The following is a 22,282-nucleotide window of genomic DNA, read 5'->3' as shown; positions in this document are numbered from 1 at the left end:
AAGTGTATCAAGAGCTTATTTGGTTTTTTAAATTTATTATCTATTAATAAGAAGAAAATCTCTTTTTTTGTCAAAATGTTTCATAAATTTGGAAGACTTGGCTTTGGAATGATGAAGAGTTGTAAGAATGAATTTATTCATGGGATCTTAGTTTTTGATAAGTTTATGTGCAAGTTCTTTTCTTTTAAGAGTGTTGTAGTTTAAGACCAAAATACACTAAAATCTCTTATATTACTTATAACATTTTTTCTCTTTATTAAGTCAATATTTATATATTACTTGGAAACATTAGGTTTGACTACCATATCCAATAGTATAGTATAGTGTAAAAATTGTTGATAGTATGTATTCATAATCCTAGTCACAACTCACCTAGCTAATCACTATTATAATCTAGCACAACAAACAAGGAATGATGGATCCAACGATTGGCCACCACAAGAGTGTTGTTGCTAGTTGGGATGAGACTGGAGTCCATTAGATTCTTCACTTTACCATCAAACCACATATTCATGTCTATATTATTTCTCGAAAAGCTTCCGTTCATAATTATCTACATGTGTCATATTCTTATTATAATAAGTATTTTTTAGTCTATTGTCTTTCATGAGTAAATTAAAGTAGTCATAAAAGAGTCCATTAAGCTTTAAGTAATCTGTACATATTGAAAGGCTACTTTAAATTTCCACACTAATCAATTTTAAAATCAAAATTCTAAGCTCAATCATCTTGCTCAATCATATTTCATATTTATTAAAACATGATAAATTCATGGTTATGTTGTTAAACTTAAAATGAAAATGAAAATGTATGTAATAATTCTCATATTTAATTTATTGCAAATGTAAATTGAAATGATGGATGATTTATTTATTTATTGAAACATATAGTTATAAACCTAGTTTTTTATTAACTAGTCTTATAGATTAATAATATAGTTTATGCTTTTCATTATCAATTTCTCTTTTCAAAATTACAGAAGTTCAGCATTTCATTCTATAGAAAAGAAGAATGTCATTCAAGTTTTGATTATTAAAAAGAGGAAAGATGTCATTCAAGTTTCGATTATTAAAAAGAGGAAAACTGTCATTCAAGATTTATAATCATAAAGATTACCCATGTATTACAAGTAAGCAAGAAAATGATGTCATTCAAGATTTAATTATTAGAAAAGGCAATACATACAATCTAGCAAAGTTGAGATATGAAAGTTACATGAACCTTATGAAATAGACTTTAAGGTCACTTGAATCGGTCCCACACCTTAACACATGATATTCTTCATTACATGGTGATACGAAATTCAGGCAAACTTATATATCGCATTTGATTTTAAAAATAAACTATTGTCATTCTATACATAAATCTAAAGAAACACATGCCTCTAAATAAATAATATAGTCATCTTCACAAATTTATTACACATATAATACTTCACAAATTTATTACACATATAATAATTTTCTTATGAATAGAAGTTATAAGCATCTTTATTTTTTGAATAAGTACAAAATACAATCTACAATAAAACACATATAACCATGCATGAAAAAACTTCAAAGACTTAATCCATCCCGATATGCTAATAAAAATAGACCAATGGCCGAAATTATGAAACCTAACTCTAAAAGATCAAAAAGAACTGTAACTGTGACCTCCCCTGAAGTGGGGGAAGAGATCTCTAAGATATCTCTTTTTTAACTGTAACCATTTGAGCTAAACCTTCACCTAAATCAATAATATCTTAACACACATTACTTTTATTCCATCCCATCACTCGAAGATCTCTGGAAAGCATGCAAATATTAAATGATTTTAAATATGAAAGTGGCAATTCGAAATCCAAAGGAAAATTTAAAAACATTTATGCAACATAAATCCTTCATAAAAATGATGTATAAAGCTACAGCTGATTTCTTGACACAAAGCAATCAAGATGCAACGATAGTTTTCACAATGGCACATGCATTCTTACTAATATAGACATAGTTTACAAGACTATTGTTGCCGGCAACTCAGCCCTGTTTTTTCTAGAGTTCTGATTCCCGGCTGTAGTCTTCTTTTGAATTGAAAATACGATTGAGTGTTGCAGCCAACCTTACGCCTCCTTTTGCGAGTTGTTTCTCAACGATGGGCAAGCGAGAGAGGAAATAGTCATCTGCAAATGCAGGCATTTCAACATTCAATATCCCCAAAAGTTAGTGAATACAAAGACTTTCTTGATAAAAAATTGATCCTATACCTTCTAAAACTGCGTTTTCCTCAGCATCTTTGTAAGCCCACTTGCAAGCAAGAATAACACTTTCATCTGCATACCTGATGCCAACAATTTAAATTCCAATAAATCTTACATAAATATACCAAAAAAATAAGGTCAATCATATCAAGTGATAAAAATTATAGTCACAATTCTTCAAGGTTTAGTCATAATTTAAATTTGATATTAAACTATAGGTTAACAAACAAATGATGGGTGTGAATGTCTTCTGCTAAGCAATTGTACAAGTCAGAGAAAATCATGTTAGAGATTCTATCAATATCAGAGGGTCAAGCAATCAACTAAATATATGTTGAGGTACTAGTTGTTAGGACATTAGACATTAGGATGTTATTTAAGACCAAACTGGTGTAATGCATTATCGACACGTGCTTTTAAGTATGCTTTATCTGATGGTCACCATTTCTTCCTATGATTAAGTGATATGTTGGTGCTCAAATTCTTGGCATTCATCATAGGTAATCTATGTCCTATCACCTGATTGGTCTGTGATCTCTATTTAAAAAGCATAAAAAGTCACTTGTACATAATGATAGAGATTAAAATATTGTACTAGATGTAACTTTTCTGTATTGAGCAATAATACAATGCTTCCATTGCTCTATGGATGCTTCCCTCTTGAGGGATTTACCACATACTAATAGATATTGTTGTCTTTATCTTTCATTCTTGTGAGTTATTTCTGTGGCATATTTTGTTCTTAATTTTCCACGTGTAAATTTTACAATGTGTGAAAACACTTGAGAGGTTAACATCATTTTTTGTTTGGAGATGAAGGTATGTTGAATATTTGAACAACTTCAATTCCTTCTTCCGAATATGAAGTCAGAACTGTGGACCTAAACAATTCTATTTCTTAAAGATCTAGGTTGGTTGTTCATATTCGAAAAATCCATGCACTTTAGAGAAAATTTGACCATAACATTGCATCTAGAATGACAGTTTTAGCTAGCAATGCCTTTCATTTTCACTCAAAGAGGCCTCCATGTTGAAAAGTGGGCAATAAGAAATGCTAAATTTCGAATGTGCTAAAAATGGAATGTCTAAAAATAGCATGTCTAAAAATAGTAGTTTGGCCAGTGAGGTCATTGGCCACCTTGGGTGAGAGGTGAAACTGCTAAAAATAGAAAGTTCTAAAAATAGCATTTCTGGGTCCCTTCCTATTTATAGCAGTCCCTAGTCTATCTATAGGAAGTAAAATTAATCTTGGTCTTAACAGCAGTTGGAAATATTAATTAATTAATTTAGTTGAGTTAATTAGTTAAGGAAATTCGAATTTGAAGTCTTTGTGAGCATGCACATGAGTTGTCCCACTGATTGAGGAATTTATCCTTAATTTCCTCCACTGATTGAGGGAATAAGTATGAGTTCTATAATGAGAGAATCAATTGACTTAGTTCTAACTAGTCAAGTCCAGTTAGATTATTTTAACAAGTTGTTAGAATAATAAAATATAGTTTGTTAATGCTTGCATGCATGTGACAACTATTATTTTAGATAACTGAGGATTCACTCATGGATAACTGTTGCATGTTAGTTTTGTCAGAGACCCAGTTGAGATTAGATGAGAGGCAGTGTACTATCAGATGCTTGGATCTTCCCATGGAATATTCCTTACATGCGTGAGGAACTAGTGTCCTCAAGGATTGCGTAGTTGGACCTATGGTTGACATCAAGTATGATTTGGGGCCAATGCTCATATGTTATGAATTGGACCCCAATCAAAATTGCACAAGGAAATAGGGGATTGATGGATGGTTGCCTACATATTGAGGCATAGTGAGTCTATCATCTTCATCTTTTGATTGCAGGAAGTACAGGATAGCTCTTTAGCTGATATTTTTTGTAAACAGAAGAGGATTTCCACTTGATTGATAATACAGTGTTGGGGTTTTATCCTGGTGCTTTCCCCAGTGATATATCTGTGTTATGTGTGATTATTTCTCTTGATTAGTTATATGTGTTTATGGTTGATGTTGCTCATGAAATCGATTTTGCTTCCGCTTAATGTTTTCTAGAAGTAGATCGTGTGTTTTTCTTTAGTACATTGCATTACCCGTTTGATCTACAGGTGAAATTTCTACACTCCATATGTTCAAAACTCTTCCAAAAATTTGTGATCAGTGATTTTAATGAGGATAAAGAACTTTGGTTTATGAAGTTCTGATTTAATAATATTTTAGGTTGTTGTTCCTGGTGATCTTAGTAGCATTTTGTGGTTTTTCTAACAATATATCAATGTTCACTTTGTTATTTTTTCCTGCAAACCTAGTACCCAACACTTGGATATTAGCAAATTATAAATATATTGATTGATTACAGAGCTAGGTTCATTAATACAATAAATTTAGTGAAAGCAAAATGTACCAGTCTCAATCACAATGACACAACAAATTTTGTCCAACTAAATTAATTAATCATTAAATTGATTCATAACCTACTTGGGTTCTTGTCAAGAGATAATAGTCCAACTAAGAAAAAATACATACACCATTGGATCTAATCCAACTGATCAAGCCCTCTTCACTTGATCTAGATATTCTTGCTACCCCCCTTCCTTGAACCTAAAACTCTAGAGTATCACACTTTTCACTGAGATTCCTCTCTCAATCTTGTGCTATTTTATGGTGTATGTTCTCCTTCTCCTTAACCTTGCTTTTATAACTTTTCATTGAGATAAATCCCTAACCCTAATCACCAAAGTGACTAACGGTTGAGATTAGATCTCGCCTCACTTGAGATCAAGGGCTGAGAATAAAACACAATGACTAAAGTAAATACTTTACTTTTTCTAATGTTTCATTAGCTCAATAAGGCAACATAATAATTATGTGTTTTTCCTAAGTTAGACTTAGGCTAAGTTTTATTAACATAAATTTTGATGGGGAACTAGCAACCTCCCTAGATATATGCAACAATGCACAAGCCACATATATCAGGCACTCGTAGTTCATCCTAGGACTGAGACATCTAGAAACCGCGAGAACTAGAGTCGATATCCTAGATTCCAATGAGACACCTATCCTTCTAGCCTTACTATGACGAGCCATGTCCCTAGGGATTTGAACCCAGGTGGATGGGATGGCAAACCACCATCCCAACCACTTGAGCTAAGCACCCGTTGAATATAGGCTAAGTTACAAAAGAAACTTGCTCACACATTGACCAAGTGTCCTAAGGAGATTTACCGGTGACTTCTGCATACCTAGGCACTTAGGTTTGTGCAGAGGTAGCCTCCTGAGCTACAAACATCAACACTCCCTCTTAGTGAGGCAGGTACTTCTACCCCCTAGAATTAACTTCAATCCTAGAATTACATTTGTTGCCATGGCTACTCGGTTTGAATTGAAAGCCTTCCCTACCCACTGTCACCCACTAGTAGTGGGTGAACCCATAGGAGAAATTTTCTCCCAGATTTCTCTTCATCCAGCAGCCAACAACTCCTAATAGCCACCCATGTAGTCGATATTGTGCCAAATGTCTTTGCTCCCTGAGCTAGACATATGTCCCCTCACACATCTGTCAAAATCGTATGTTTGAAGGTGGGCCATACAATCCTAAAGGTATGATTTTTCATTATGCAATGGTGTGTTATGCTTGTTTTTCATGAGGACACTTGAGTATGGATTATTGGGTGACTTGGAAGGAGTAAGGGTTTTGATTGTAGTCTTGTTCTCTTATCTTAACTGGGGGGTTTATCCTCAACCCTAGTCCCGCGGGACCTCCCCTACGCGCTTACAACTTTAGGATGGGCACTACTTGGTAAACCCCGATTTTTGTAGCATAGTCTCATTTTCTCATTCCACATTTTTCACTCCCTCTATGGGACCACATGACCACTAGGTCCACAAGATTTTGGTACTCACCCTCCCCTTGTCCACATGTCTGGGTCGGGCTTGGAATGATTCCCCAAAGGTTGATGCAACTAAAAAAAAATATTAAAGCATATATGGCCACATACAAAAGGAAATGTACCACAAAATGAAAAATATGGTTGGGACAATAACTTTAGCACATGGGAAAAAGCCAAGCATGAGCTCTACTCATTATTATGGCCATCACCCTAGTTCCTAGGGCCCCTATGAGTGCCCCCTGCATAATTAAGGAACCCATGTATGTCCTAACTCCTGGTAAGCGATGAACTGCCCCACCTTTAGGGGGTAATCACTATTATATCATAAACATCATGCTCTCATCCCCTGGAATCCCAACTAGTAAAAAAAAAAAAAAAAATCAATAAAAGGCAAAAGGAAAATGAAGAAGGGTGGAAAAACAAAGATTGAGGTAACTCATGTACCATGATTGCTCCCTCCTACATTCATACACCCAAATATGTGGACATCCCTTGCCATTACCACCCTTCAGCCCATGGCATTTGGCCTTGAAACCCCTATGTCCCCATCCACCTCATCATTATCCACATGACACCTACCATTCGAAGGATGTACCTCAAACACGTCCTTCCCTTTAGGGGTTGGGAACACCTAATAGGGTTGTTCATTAACTACTCCTACATAGGAAGGTAACAACATTACATACTCAAAGCCCCAAGTCTGGAAGGGAAACCCACTATGAAGTATCCATTTTTGCCCATGATTAACAAGCTTATTTACCCAATTTCACTAATGAATTATTGTATCTAAAGGTGAGGAGCCACATTGAATCTTATATAGGATTGGCAGGTGGTTTCATTATGGCTTGGGCAACTTAACTAGGGCCTAAGCCCACCAGAGGATCATATCGACACTTGTAGGGTATGTGTTGAGAGCCATGGGTTTCCATCATGTGACAGAGGATTATCTCATGCCATGGGCATCCTCAATGCTTTCAACAACTTGCTTATTGCCCCATATTATATGCGAGGTGATGCACTTGGACCAGCAGTGCCCATAGTTGGCTTAGCATTATATACAGGGTTTAGCAGTTGATCCAAGGCCTAGAGGAGGTTTGTCTCATCCTTGAGACATGGGAAGGAAAGCACCATCTTTCATGCCCTCATTTGGAGCAGTTTACAGGGTTATTTTACACCAAGAGACCCATGAGACCGCTACTTGTGCCCTAGAGCCACTTTGGAGCACCACATAATGTTTGTGTTGAAAAATGTAACTAGGTTCGGTCTTCATAATTATATTTGAGCCATAATGAAATGTATTTATCAAGATAAAGAAAAGGAAATTATTATTATTATTATTATGACTTATTAAAGCATGGGTTTCATGCTTGAGTCATCATGTTTTAGGTCAAAGTCCCCATTGAGGACTTCTAGGTTTTATATTACGGCATGAGAGTTATTGTCCATTTAATGAGACCCTTCTTGTGCTTTTGAATCATGTAAAAAGAATTATTATTGAGTCAAATACGTAATTTTTCACCTCCACACCAAGTCGGCCCTCACTTGATCAAGTTGTCCTATATGAGGGTAATTCGAACTCTAGAAAAGGCTATATATAGAAGTGTAGTTTGATTCATTTGGAGCATCTCACACACAAGTTCGATACACAAGAAGGTGAAGCAGAAAAAGTGTGAAGTTGCAGAAGGAGGAGGAGAATTGCAGGGAAAGACACGATCGAATTTTTGGGCTATCTCTCTCACACGTGCAAAATTACTAGGCTACTATTGGGGTCAAAATTCTGGATTTTGATGTTGGGTCGAAGTTCTGCTACTGGGTCGAAGTTCTGTTGGGGAGGTCGAAACTTTGTTGCTACAAGATCGAAGTGCTAGGTAGAAGTTCTGTTGGGGAGGTCGAAACTCTGTTGCTACAAGATCGAAGTGCTAGGTCGAAGTTGTTGCTGGAAGGTCATCATTTGCAGAAGAAAGAAAGGGTTAACTTGGTGATTGGAGGAAGTCTGTGTATAGGTCAACGAGTCTGGGATCATCTCATGAAACTGTTAAAGGAAGAGTTGTTGACTGGGTTTTCCTTAGATAGGGGTTTTTCCCTGGCCGTCCACCTACATCTGGTGTCCCTGATCTTCATGTTTTGTATTTGATAATTGCTTGATGAAACAAAGATAAAATAAGAACATAAGAAAGTTAATAACACAAGAATAAAAAAGTTAATAACACAATAATATCACAAGTAATAATCATCATAATGAAAATCTTTTTGCCTTTCTGATTTTCCAACATGGTTTCAGAGCTAAGGTGAAGAAGAAGGAAAAAGGCAGCCTGAAGATCTATTGATAAGGAGTTTTAAGAAATTTGAATAAGGGTCATCAAGGAAAAGGATCATATAAGAAGTGAAGCCTACTATCTTCAAGAATAATGTCTAACTCAATGAAGGGAGAAAAAAAATTAGGAGCATCCAATTACAGGGCATGGAAAAATAGGATAGATCTCATCCCCGAGAAGAATAAAGCCTTGGATCTAGTCAAAGGAAAAGTAAAGAAGCCTATAAATGAATCAAGTGATGCAAAAAAGGCAAAATTCAGAGAAGCAAAGATATTAGCCATGACCCTAATGGTGGATGGAATAAAGGATAACCTCATCCCATATATATCCAACATAGATTCCGCTCAAGAGATGTATGAGGCCTTATCAAAATTATTCACAATCAAGAATCTTTGTCAAATTGCAAGTCTTAAGAATAAACTAAGAACTATAAAGGTGATGGAAGACATTGCCACATCCTTCTTTGTAATGATAGCTACAATTAGAGATGAACTCCAGGAAATAGATGAGATAGTAACTGAAAAGGAACTTGTAATCATTGCACTTCTAAATTACCAACATCTTGGAGTGCATTTTCATCAAGTCTCAACAGTTGGAAGGAAAATCCTACATTCGAACAATTATGGAATGCATGTAGTCAAGAAGAAGTTAAAATTTCATTAGTAAGCAACAAAGAGAATGAAGAGGAGAAAATTTCAAATGCCTATTTCTCTCATTACAAGAACAAAGGAACCTTCAAGAAGTCTAAAGGGCCTTGAAGGAAGGTAGACCTATCCAAGATTGAATGCTACAATTGTCACAAGATGAGTCACTATAGAAGCGATTGTCCTAAGAATCTGAGAAATAAAAAGAAAAACAGGGATCAAGAAAATGTTGCCGAAGAAGGATCTCCAAGGAAGAACAAGACCGAAGAATTGAAAACAAAGGACTTATACTACCAAGTCCCTCTACTCTAAGTTTTTGAATTGTTTAATTGTTTTTCTTTGTATTTTGATTTTTAGTACTTATAGGCTTAACATTATTTGGAAAAACAATTTTGAATTGTTTTGTTAAAGTTATAGGTATCCCTCGAGATTGGATTAAGAGGGAGCACTCACCATTTTTCCAAAGATAAGTATCTTATTCCTTGTATTATCTTTTATATTTGGTTTTCCTCTTCCTATCTAAATGTGTTTGTATTAGATGCTAATAACATTTATTTTCATATTTTCCTTGTTTAGGAAAAACTTATTGACATGCTCAAGGGCTATGGAGAATATCTCACAAGACAAAGCATGATAGAAGTTCTATTGGAATTGGTGTCCTATAAGGTTTGTCTAACAACTTAAATGTATGTTTTAGACCATAAGCTTTGTTCTCTTAGTGATAAAGGTATATTCATTCATTATAATAAATTAGCTTTACATTACTAACAAATGTTATGTCTAGGACTTTTGAATCAGAAAGATTCTTATTTGGGAGATTAATAATTAGATTGAATCTACCCTCATTAAAATCATCATGTTTATGGAACCCTAAAAGGTTCTCTGTAAAACCCTAACCTAAGGGTATGTCAATGATAACGTGAAAACCCTAGTCTACTTAGCGTTACTGATGAAATCTAGAAAATATGATTATTTTGATAATTGGGTTTTGATGGTAATGTCATGTTTGGAGTTTAGTATTGTTATGGAAACAGTAGTCTTTTAGGGTTCGAGGTTAATGCATTCCTAGACCTTGAAATTTTGGTAAATTAGCGTTTATAAGCAAAACCCTTGTATATCAAGAGTATGCTCCTAGGAATGAAACCCTAGGTGTATCTTTGTCTGTCTGATCAAAACCCTAGCCTAATCAATATTTTTATATGTATGACTTTAAATGTATTGATATTTGTGTCTTGGGCTTACCTAATGGATATTGATTATGAAATCCTAGATATGTATATGTCCTAACCTAATCCAAGATATTTGGTGATCACCCTCTCCTTTCCCTTTCTTTTTCTCTTCTCAAAATTTTGGTCCCCTTTTCCTAGAAGACTAAGTACAGTACCCTGCAAAATCCTTTGGAGGGAATGTTTTTGAAATCTGTCTAGATAGGGATCTGCATTGATGCTTTCTCTAAAGGACCTCAAATTTTGAACCAATTCTCACGATGGAATCTCAAGATATTTGATGCCCTAGCGGTTTCCCTAAAAAGGCAACCTAAGTAGTCCTTCTTTGACAAGGTGGCTTTTTTTAGCATAGTACGAGCCTAGTATTCATTTGAATAAATCATAAGAACCCCTTTCCTCTGCGTTACCTTGACCTAGGAAGTTCTTTGGAGGGAATTTTCTCCCACGATCATCCTGAAAACCCTAGGTCTAGTGTAAGCCCTAACTAGGTTTCTCAAGAATAGCGAAAGCCTACTTGAAGGTATATAGTTATCTTTCAAAGCTTCTTGAGATGTCTTGCATCATATTAGGGGTCCTCACCATAGATATACTCATCATTAATGAACATTCCTAAACCCTAGGTCTTGACTCTCCTATTAGGTCTTTCTTGGACAACCTTTTAGCTTTTCTTGAGGCATTGAGCCCTAATTGAACCTCTCCATGAATGGGCCATGGAAACCACTCAATATCTTATCATTGATCCCATCATTAAGTGATTTCCTTCATATTAGGACTCCCCCCATTGGTGAAAGTCCATAAAGAGTAGGGGACACTAACTGAGGTGATAGTGGGTCTTTGTCCCATTGTTGTCATTTGGTCTAGTAGTTGTCACCTAGGTACCCCTCCTAGGACACCTTCCAAATTGTGTGGAAACACCCACCTTGTTTGGAAATATTCTCAAAGTCTTGCTCCCTTGGCCTAGTTCCTAGAAGCCTCCTACTCCTAAACATATTGTAAGGTCATCCCATACGAAAGGACCTTCTTCATACATTGGGAGGAATCGGTTGACTACTCTTACCGTCCTTATCTTGAAGACTGATTCCCTTTGAGTTGCTCAACCTTCGAAGCTTCCCACTCTTAGTTCTCTGCCACTGTTTCTTCTTGCCATCTCTTGAATAGGCTAGCCCTTTTGCCTATATAAGTTTATTTCTCTAACTCCTATGATATGTCCCTCATCAGATCTAAATCCACTTGGTCTTAGCAGTGCCTGCCCATCCTAGAATGCTACACAAAACCCTTTCTTCTCCATCATAAAGACTAAGAGAAAACTCCACTTGAGTTCTAGCACCCATAGCACATCTTTCATTTCTATATTTTCTCCTAACTATTGGAATATTACTGTTCCAACTCTGTTAACTACATGTTTGGCATCATCACCAAACTCAACATGCCATTCTGAGTCCCACTCAATAAAGATGTCCAATTGTTCCCGTGCTCCTATCATATGTCTTGTGTCTCCACTATCTAGCAGCCATGCACCCACTAGTAAGGTACGTGAGTTAAGGTAGGAAATAAGTGTGAACTCAATTTCAAACTTCCTCGCAAACTCCTCCTAAGCTACTGCTAATGCAACTGTAGTTGGTTGCATACCCTTTCTACCATTCTTCCTCTTTGGACATTATGAAGCATAGAGTCCTCTCTTACGATAGGGAAAACAATTGACCTTAGTCAAGTCCTTCTTCTTCTTAGGTTGTGAGGTTGACTCCTCACACCTACTACTTGAACCTTTGCTCCTCGTTGCCCGACTAGCAAGACCAAGACTCTCATCATCCCCACTCTTTTGTTTTCCTTCTAGGTGAAGTCATCCCACCATTTGTTCCAATCCAGTAGCTTTTCTCATGCTATAACTCCTGCCACAAAGGTAGCCCAAGGTTTTGAGAGCTCACTTAGGGTTGTCATTACAAGCTCCTCATCATTTGGCATTGCTATCGCAACAAATCCAAGCTCATCTTAAATTTGTTGAATCCTAGTGGTGTATGATGCCACAATGTTTGCTTCAGTCATCTTGGTGTTCCTGAACTTCTCCCTCAACACCATTTTTTGACTCCAATGTGACTCTAATATAGGTTCATCAAAGTAGTGCATTATTCATCCTTGATATGCAAGGGATCACGTGATCCTTCATCCCATGCATGATGATAAATCTGGTCTTCACATCTTTCAAGACGTGCGCTTCCAAAGTTATAGTGTCTAAAGGAGCTATAACCTAGGTGCATACAAACTTCCATAAGCCATTTTCCTTGAGAATTAGCACTATCCACTCCTTCCATGGACTAAAGTTGTAAGTACCATTCAACCTATCCTCAAACCTTAGATCGGTTGATTCCATCTTGAAACTAGAAAATTAATTGAAAAATTTCGAGTATTACATCTTGATTAGGAGGGTCTCTCTCTCTCCTTGTGAGGGTTGACCCCTGCCAATTTCAAGATCTTGATCACAGTATCTTGGTGCAGTTCCACTTTAAAACTTAGGTAGTTGTTCTTATCGAACACCCGGATTTCTTGACCTGAGACAACCCCACTCATAGCCCTAGCTTGACCTTTTTATGTATGACCATTGCTATACTTTGCAGCCGATTGGCCCAAAACCACTCTGCATTCCAACCCCCGTTGACTGTGTCACCTCTCCATTGACTCAAGCGACCTTTGGCGGTTGTATGCACTATTCCTTGCATGCTCACATCTCCTTTGTCGATGTTGGCTCCGATCCATCCACTTGTTGCCATCACCCTTCCTATCACACGACACTTCTCTTCGTGCTCGCATCAATCTTGTGTACTTACTCCTGCCAAAATTGTGGTTCAACCTCCCCTCCATCTGCAGTCGCCAGTGCTATGCTGCCATCTTCTCTCAACTACCCTAGGCTTCTCCCCATTCTTTTGTGTTTTCTACTTGATGGTGTGATGTCAGTATATCTATTTTCTATGCCCCTCACAGTGTTCACCCACGTCAGTCATTGTTCCGATCGACACAATCTCTCGGCCTCGAATGTAGTGTTACGACGCTGAACTATCAAACTCTGTCATTGCTTCACTCACAGTTGGTCCTAGATTGTTGTCTCTTCACGGTTAGACCTGTCTGCACTGTAGCTTATCAACGTTTCCCTTGGCCTGGTCTCCACTCCACCCAATGACCATGTCCGCTGAGACTCTTGCATGACATTTGCTTGGTGGCGGGCCTGTCGGCTACCATAGCCAACCCCAATTCCTTTCTTGGTAGCTACTACGGGTTAATCGGTGGCTATCCTTTTGATAACACCCAAATCTTGCGATTGGCTAGGTGGCTAACACATTTCTTGGCCACTGGCGCCTTTTTTATTCTTATTTTTTTATCTTTATGGGCCACAATACAAGAAAAAATCGAACTCAAACCCCTGTGTTGTCCATACCACTGTACATTTGATTTTGGTCCCTTTAAAACAATTTTTTTCCTCATACGATCACGGTTGAACCTGGTCCTGACAATCCTGTATGAACCTGCCTTCCTGTGATTCCAAAATTGATTTTCTCAGAGTTTACGCTCTGATACCATGTTAGTTTTCCTTGGAAACCTAATACCTGACATTTACTTCCTAGTAGATTACAAATCTACAAATAAATTGCACAATTAAGTTCATTAACACAATAAATTCAGCAGAAGCAAAATGTACCAATCTCAATCACAATAACACAACAAATTTTTCCCAATGAAATCACTTCATCATTAAATTGATTCAATCTAACCAGGCTATTGTCCTGGGATAATGGCCCAACTGAGAAAAAATACACACAAAACTAGATTTGACCCATCTGATAAAGCCCTCCTTGGAAGATCTAGATATCCTTGCTTCCCCCTTCCTCAAACCCAACACTCTAGAATAACACCCTCCTCACTAAGATGCCTATCTCAATCTTGTGATGTTGTATGGTGTATCTTCTCCGTCTCTTTAACCTTACTTTTATAACTTTAGATTGAGCTAAATTGGTAACGAGGTGTTGCGAACATCTCAATAACATCCCGATTTTATCTCGAAATCACGATTTTTGGCCTAGCTGATGTTTGCCGATTTTTAAAAATATTTTTATGGTATCTTGATTTTGCCGATGTTTGCCGATTTTTTACCTATATTTCTCCAACTTTTACGATTTTTTGGTTTTCTAGGCCCTTGCCGATTTTACCTCGATGCCGATGTTCACAATTAGCTCCTGCCTCACTTGAGATCAAGGGTTGAGATCAATGGCTAGGATTAAACCTTAAGCCTTCCTTGAGTTCAACGATTGAGATATTATCTAAGTCACTTATTATTTATCCTTAGAACTTTGGCCTAATAGTCCACAATAATTAATTAAATTAATTATTGTACTTTTCCTAAGTTAACCTTAGGAAAGAAATCATAAAACCACTTGCTCCACCAAGAAAGCATCTAAAGTGGAAACCAAATATCTTCTACATGCTAAGACACCAAGCCAATGTAAAAGACCTTCCGAGGCTACCAAAAAAATCAAAAAGTCTTCCATTATCTTCTCAACATCAAGCACTCGAAGTAGTCCTAGGGTTTCCAATGCCACAAAACCCTAGTCTTCTTCTCTCATAATAACCACAAGAACTAATGCTCCCTTTGCTTCTCTAGGATTTTTCCCAAACCCTAGCTTCCCTTGTCTTTTTAGAGAAAATCCTAACCCTAATTTCCTAACACATTGCTTGCATCAACACAAGAACTCTAGTGCATTAGACAAGAGTACAAAGTATATTGAAGAATAAGTACACACGGAAAATACAAGATCACTCTAGCTCTCACATCCATCAAATAGGGTCCCAAGGTGAGCACTACACAAGACAGGGCCCAATGCTCCTCTAAAGGTCTCCAATGCTCTAATGCTACCTCCAAGTCATGCGCTCCTCCAACTTCACCACACCTCCATGAATACTCCTCAGCCCAAGCGTGCTCAAGTCAAGCACAAGCCTTCATGTAAGAAACCAAGCAATCTCATGCCACCTAGGGTTCAACACCCACCTCCTAGATGCCCCAACACTCCTCCAAATAGGTTCTTCTCCTAAGCAAGAAACAAAACTCTTCATGTTTGCCTCATGAAGAATGCCACCATGTGGCATGCCACATAGGAAACTGACCCCTAAGGAAGTGTGCCACATAAGCATCAAGTCCAGGTCTAGCAATTCATGAGTAAGCTATCTCCAATTTGTATGGACACTAAAATACAATCAAGGGTAGGCATCACTCCATGCACTCCATATCACATGAAGCATTCCCAAGCATAGTGTAAACACTTTTGGAGCAACCCAAAAAGCTAACAGTTTGAACCTTGAGGCTTGCCAGTTCAAAGTCATAAGTCTATGTTTAAGACTAGATGGAGGGATGTAGTTGACACCAGGATGATTACAACAATTGATGTCTTAAAAACACAATAGCTTAATTTTGCACCATCAGTTAGATATCGATTGTATTTAACTAAGTGTTCCGAAAAATATTTTTATATTAGCTTCAAAGAATACATATCCATGTCTATTGGGACAAAACTGATTGAAGCATTTCTTATGAACATTCACAACTCTCTGCTCAAACAGAAACGTGTAATTTGTTTCGGAGAATTAGGCATAAGGGTTCAGCTCTAACTCATGACAGTGTGTCTCGTTGCCCATCTCACTAGGCATAAGATATGAACAGCATTAGATCTGCACTGCAATGGAGCTTATAGATGTTTAATGTTGTTATACTCTCTTGATTTTCCAAAACTGTTCACTTCATTTCTCTGCTGCTTTTACAAAATAAATTCTGGAATTTCAAGACATACGATTTGGAGTAAGCATGGTCATGTACAAAAATTTCAGAATAATAAGACTTACAAGTTGGGGCAGGCAAGGTCATGTCCGTTACATTTCTCCCATGTAGGAACTTCACCGGACCAGCTATCCTGTTTTTGAAACAAGACGGATTTTATTTTTAACGACATTAACAGTGTACAAACAAAAACCATAAAATAAAAAATTGCACAAGAAAAACTTGTGAAAAGATCCTGATGGGAAGGAAGGAAATGAGGTCAAAATCAAGTTAAATGCATTTTTCAAATGTGGGAGTGGCACATACAGTAATATTTCTTTGAACTTCTTTTATCATAACCTCAAGATCATTATCATAAAAATCTTTCATGGCCGTTTCAATGATCAGACTATCCCATATCTGTTAAAAGCAAACAAAAGATACGTATGTCAGGATGTAAGTTAGGAGATAAGCAAACTCTAAACTAAGTCTTAAACAAACAAATTAATATTTATCTAGAACGCATTCTGTCATTCGTTTCTAAGTACTACGACCTTTTGTTTTTGAAATTATAAATGGTTGACAATCAGCGGACAATATTCTTTTAGACAATGGTCAATAACTACGGATTGCTATTATTACCTTTTCCAGACACTTTGAAAGTATTATCTGAACATGAAATTATTTTCGTTGTAGGTTGGGAATCAGATGAGTCCAGAGTACTAAGTGACTCCTTACCATAAGTTTATTGACACTTACCTTAAAATTTTCAGACAGGGTAATGCCAAAAACAAATGTATCCATTTCTTACTTGAGAACAATAGAAGCAGAAGTTTTCAGTTAGCAAAAATTAGTTTTTTCACTAGGGAAACGAAAAAGAAAGATTGGCACAAACTAGCCGTTAAAAAGTAGATCTTGTCAAGCATAGAGCTGGCATTGCAACCCTCTGCATTTCGGGTATAGTGAATAGGATAACATTGTAGGTAAACATGGTAGAATCTAAAGCAAAGTATAAGGAAAACTTCAGCAAGAATATGTTACATTATAAACCAGATAACTAATTTAAGTAATATTGCATTAGCTTACTGTAACCAACACGTGGTAAAAATTACGAGGCACAAACCTAATGGAGGTAAGTAGAGAAACGAGATACTTTCAAATTATGGAGTAGATTTAATGTTGGAGCTACTTTCTTGTCTTGGGAAAAGTTATATTTGATTAATATTGGACTATGCATGCATTTCATCTTATAAGTGGGTCTTGTTATTGAAGAATTTTTTATTTAATGTCTAATGTATGGAATGAATTGGTTATCTAGGGTTTTTCTATTGCACCATTGATTATTGAAGATAAATTGTATAGAATCCAGGTATGTTCATTATGTGCATTACTAATATAAGGAAGGTGAATGGTAATCCCCTTGGTGAACTCTTGTCGTAGCTCTCCCAAGCGCCTTTGATCCCTCACAAAAATAATAGATACGGTTTTGTGCTAGGGCATCAAAACATTCTTACTCCTTTGCAAGATTTAGCTAATCTTTAACACCCATACACTCCATCCACCCAAGGACTAGACATTAGCCTTGTCAATTTGGTAATCAAACCATTTCTTGTCCATAAATTGGATTTCGCTCTGTCTTTTCTCTAAATTTGGCCTTCTCAAGGATAAGCGGCTCAATTAGGGCTTGGAGCAAAATGGTCTAGGAGAGGAATTTGTTGCTTTGGAAGGATTCAACATCCTGGATACAATTGGTTGCCTCACAATGAACCTCCTTGGAGGCTAATTCATCCATTTTTCACCTTGATTTCTCTTGCCCTAGCTGTTTTGTCCAAGGAGAAACCCTAGTTTGGTCAAGCTTCGACTTGAGGACTTTTTGAAGGTTTCATATTCCTTTGGCTTGTTAATATTCATTGTTGGAAACCTTTTCCTAGGCACCTTGACCTTATGAATTCAATTTTGTATGTTATTACTCAAACCCTAGGCCTAGTGTGCCCTAATTAGGCTTCTATATGGGATGTGAGTTGTCCTATTATCATCACTTGAGCCTTGTACCTAAGTTGATCCATCCTCTGAGAACCTAACGTGTCACCTTAACTATCTAAACTTAAATATTTCTCATAGGTGACCTATATATCGGGAAGCCTCCCATTTGTGAAATTCCATAAAGAACAGGGGTTAAGTGGTTGTTGTGATAGTGGTTCATTACCTCATTGTTGTCACTTGGTCTAGTGCTTGCCTTGTAGAGCATCCCCTCTATAAGACCTGCTATATTTTGAGGCAACATTTCTGGCACTATTACTAGGGAGGAATTCAGTCAACCTCCTTGTAATCTGAAGATTTAAGCTTCATCCCTTTGAAGAGGAAAATCTCAAACGAAAAGATAGATCCTCTTATGGTGACTCCTCAATCAAGTCATACTCATTCCCCTAGTAGTTATTCAGATATGACCATAACTCCATGAAAGAGAAAAACTACCAAGAAGACTACTAAGGCTTCTACCTCTTCCATTGATCTCAATAGTCTAATGGTTACTCAACTCTTTCCTAATAATACTACCCCTACCATAACAATGGATCAAACCTAAAGTATTTCTTCCTTCAAGCCTTTGTATTTGAGTGGCCACCTTGATGCTCCTCATCCTTTACCTAATAGGTATCATGATGGATACCTAGATTCAATGGCACTGATGCTATCACTTTTGAAAAACATATACATGATTTCTATTGGGCAGTGACTGCTAAACTTATAATGCAAAAAGATATTGTCATTATGTTGTTTTCCCTCTCACTTAGTGGAAATGCCAAAAACTGGTATCTAAGCTTGCCACAAGAAAGCATTCTTGATTGGGATACATTTCATGAGGCGTTCAAGAAGAGATGGGCTACAACACTGGATGGAGGTTATCTCCTTGAGAGATTCCTTGTAGCTACAAAAACTAAAAAGGACACCATGAAGGAATTCACTAAAAGGTTTGATAACCTGCTTAGAGAGGTCCCTGATAGATTTAAAACCTCTGAGGTTGTTGTCCCAGATAGATATATTAGAGCACTCCATGGACATTTAATTTATGCCCTTAGAGATAAGAACCCCAATAACCAAGTAGAGACTAAGAAGATTGTTCTAAGATTGATCAAAAATCGAATGTTTCTAGGATCAATCTATTCAATTATCTAGGGTTAGGATGGATTTTAAGGCAATGCCTAGCTTTCAAGTTGATTCGATTATGCAAGCCTTTTTCCAAAAGTTTGACAAGTTTACTAATGAAATCATTCAAGGTCAAAAGACTCTAATGAACAAAATGTCCATGATAGAGAGGGAGAGGGGATCTAGGCCTAATTTTCCTCCTAAAAATCAATTCAATAATGACAAGCCCTTTACTAGAAAGACTATTGAAGGAGACCATGCAACTCAACAAATTGTTCCTAACATTGTGACCCCTACCAACCTAGTGAGGCAAGAAGAGGTCCCCTTGGTGTCAATCTTATGATGGACCCCACTGTGAGGAAGATAGTCCTTATATTCAAGAAGAGGACGAAGAAAATCTAGAACACTTGAATATAGTTAATGATAGTTTTTCCTTCAATATCTTGCTTGGGGATACCTACCTCCACCCAAAGCCTAGTTAAATCCAAAATACTAGTAATAGTAATCAAGTTGAACCTATGCTAGCTGCTGAAAATGGTGGAAAATTTAAGGGTCTTCAATATTCTAGAAGGAATGATGACCAAGCCTGAGCATCTCTAGCTCTAGAAATCCATCCCAAGGGAGGGAAAATTCCCAAGTGCCACCTCAAAATAAACCCAAATCAAAACTCAAGAATAATGATATTTCTTTGGATATTGACATGGGTAATTTTTTGGCCAAGGAAAATGTGCAAGTACCCCTTATAGAGATGGCTAAGCTTCCTCCCCAAAGGAATCAAATTAAGAAGGCTTTGGGCTTTGAAGATGAGCCCGGTGATCCTCCTGTTATTTTGTAGAATATGTGCTTTGACAAGAAAAATGCGGGTCATGAAGCTTTCTTGTTGTCCCTAGTGATTAATAACCCCATCCTTCACAATTACATGCTTGATTCAAGTGCTTTTGCTGATGTCATGCCATTGAAGGTCAAGCATCAATTATAAATGAACATCACTATACCATATAAGAATGTATGTTCTTTTGATTCCAAGGATATCCTTGTGCGTGGTATTATTAAAGATGTGAAGGCATCTCTAGCAGCTAACAAAGACATTGCTATGTTAATGGATATTATATTAATTGATGTGCCTGCTGCCTAGGGTATGCTATTACCAAGAAAATGGTCTACTTCAATAGGTGAACAATCGCAAATGGATCTATCATTTGCCACCATTCCTGAGTATGATGGTACACTGTTTGTCCTCTATAGGGAATCCTAGTTACTTGATCACGTAGAAGACATCGATTACCTAACCATAATGATCATGTTGATATTATCAAAACCTTTAAAGTCGTGAATAAAAAACATCCCTGTGAACACTCACAACTGTCTAAGCCTTATGCTTCTCAAGAGGTCTACCAAGTCAAGAAGTCAAACTCAAGGCTGACCATTCCTAAGAAGCAATGGTTCCAAGAACCAAAGAGAGAATACCAAGTAGGTGATCTCGTTTTGGTTGATAAAGACCTTATCCTTGTTAGGATCCATGGGAAAGTAGGTGCGGGATACTTCTGCATTGCTAAACTTGATGGTGAACTTTTACTTCTCCGGTGAAAGGGAGTTGCCATAGTTTCTTTGATGGAAATTGACATACATTAACCATGCATAGTAGTTTAGCTGCATTGCATATTGTATGACCATTCTTTCATCATTCATATCATGTTTCATGCTAGAATGGATTTCATTTAGAATAGACTTTACTTTCTGTAAAGATTTATTATCTGCATATAAAACATGGGTGATACCCTATACCCAGTGCACATGCAATGTGTCGGTCACAAGTTCGCAAGCCCATGGATTGTTGGAATTCTCATGAACTCCTTGTTCAAGCATATGGATCATGCATTGTACAATGAGTTCATGTCCCCGATTTGGAGCTAGATGTTACCCACCAAAATGAGAAACCCTATGGGAGAAAACTTTTCTCCTAATCTTGACAACCAACCAATCAACCACATAGCCAACAACCCGTGACATCTACCACAAGCTAATGATATGTCATTATATCTTTGCCATTTGCATCAACCATATGCTTCACACCCATCATGCATGAGCACATGGACAAAGGTGGGCTTCTACTCAAAAGGTACTTTGATCATTTTGGAATCTGGTGCTTATGCTCCTTTATTTTTGGGCATTCGATCCTATTCTAGAGGGACCTCCCCTAATGGTCCAATAGGTATAAGAGGGGCACTACTTGGGAAGCCCTGATTGAGATAGCCTAATTCCATGTATCCCTATGTCATACTTAACACTTTCCACCATACGCTAAAAGGCCTGATCTCACTTCCATTGTTTGGGTTCAACTGGCCATTGGTTCTTTGGGATTTGGCACCCATACATCCACATACTTGGGTAGGGCTTGGAAACGTTTCTCTATGAGGTTGATGCAGCTGGAAGAAACAATAAAAGCATATCATGGCCATGACAAAACAAAAGAAAGAAGATCAAAATGCAAAATATGGCTGGGACATGAGCTCTACCTCACTCATTATGGCCATCACCCAGTTCTTGAGCACATGTTGCTCTATTACATTAAAAAAGAGGAACCCTTGCATGTCCCAACCTCGATGAGCAATGAAATGATTCATCAATAAGGGGCAATTCAACCACCATATCATTTAAATCAAGCTCTAACCCTTGAGCTAAAAACAAAGGCCAAGTTGGTAACTCATGCATCCATGAATGGTTCCTCCTCACATCTATATACTCAGGATGTAGATACCCCCTCATTAGTTGATCCCTTCAACCATGACACTTGGCCATGAAGTCTTCTCCCCTTCGTTATCATCATTATCATTCACTAACACCTATCCATTGAAAAGTGGAATGAGGAAATGTTACTTCCCCTTAGGGGCTAGAAACACCTAATAGGTTTTTCCTTTAACTACTCCTACCTCAAGAGGAAACACCAGCGCAAGTTCAAGGCCCTGATTTTGGAAGGGGATCCTTATATGAAGTATTGAATCGCCCATGATACTCAAGCTTGATTCAC

At 37.3% G+C, this 22,282-nt stretch overlaps 1 protein-coding gene across 1 annotated transcript in view; it reads right to left on the bottom strand.

Moving 5' to 3' along the window:
* Positions 1–1,838: 1,838 nt before the first annotated feature.
* Positions 1,839–22,282, bottom strand: part of LOC149210272 (endonuclease 2-like) — a 128,610-nt gene continuing 108,166 nt past the window's right edge. The window contains exons 6-9 of the mRNA XM_089394390.1: positions 16,438–16,530; positions 16,197–16,264; positions 2,243–2,316; positions 1,839–2,158 (exon numbers count right to left, since the gene is read on the bottom strand). Coding sequence (XP_089250516.1) covers positions 2,031–2,158; positions 2,243–2,316; positions 16,197–16,264; positions 16,438–16,530 — 363 coding nt within the window. The 3' untranslated portion in view covers positions 1,839–2,030. The remainder of the gene's footprint in view (positions 2,159–2,242; positions 2,317–16,196; positions 16,265–16,437; positions 16,531–22,282) is intronic.

Source organism: Pinus tabuliformis, chromosome 1_2, assembly GCF_031772625.1.
Source record: "Pinus tabuliformis cultivar Carrire ecotype Pingquan chromosome 1_2, CPIR1, whole genome shotgun sequence".
NCBI lineage: Eukaryota > Viridiplantae > Streptophyta > Pinopsida > Pinales > Pinaceae > Pinus > Pinus tabuliformis.
This window is presented reverse-complemented; position numbering and strand designations above follow the sequence as displayed.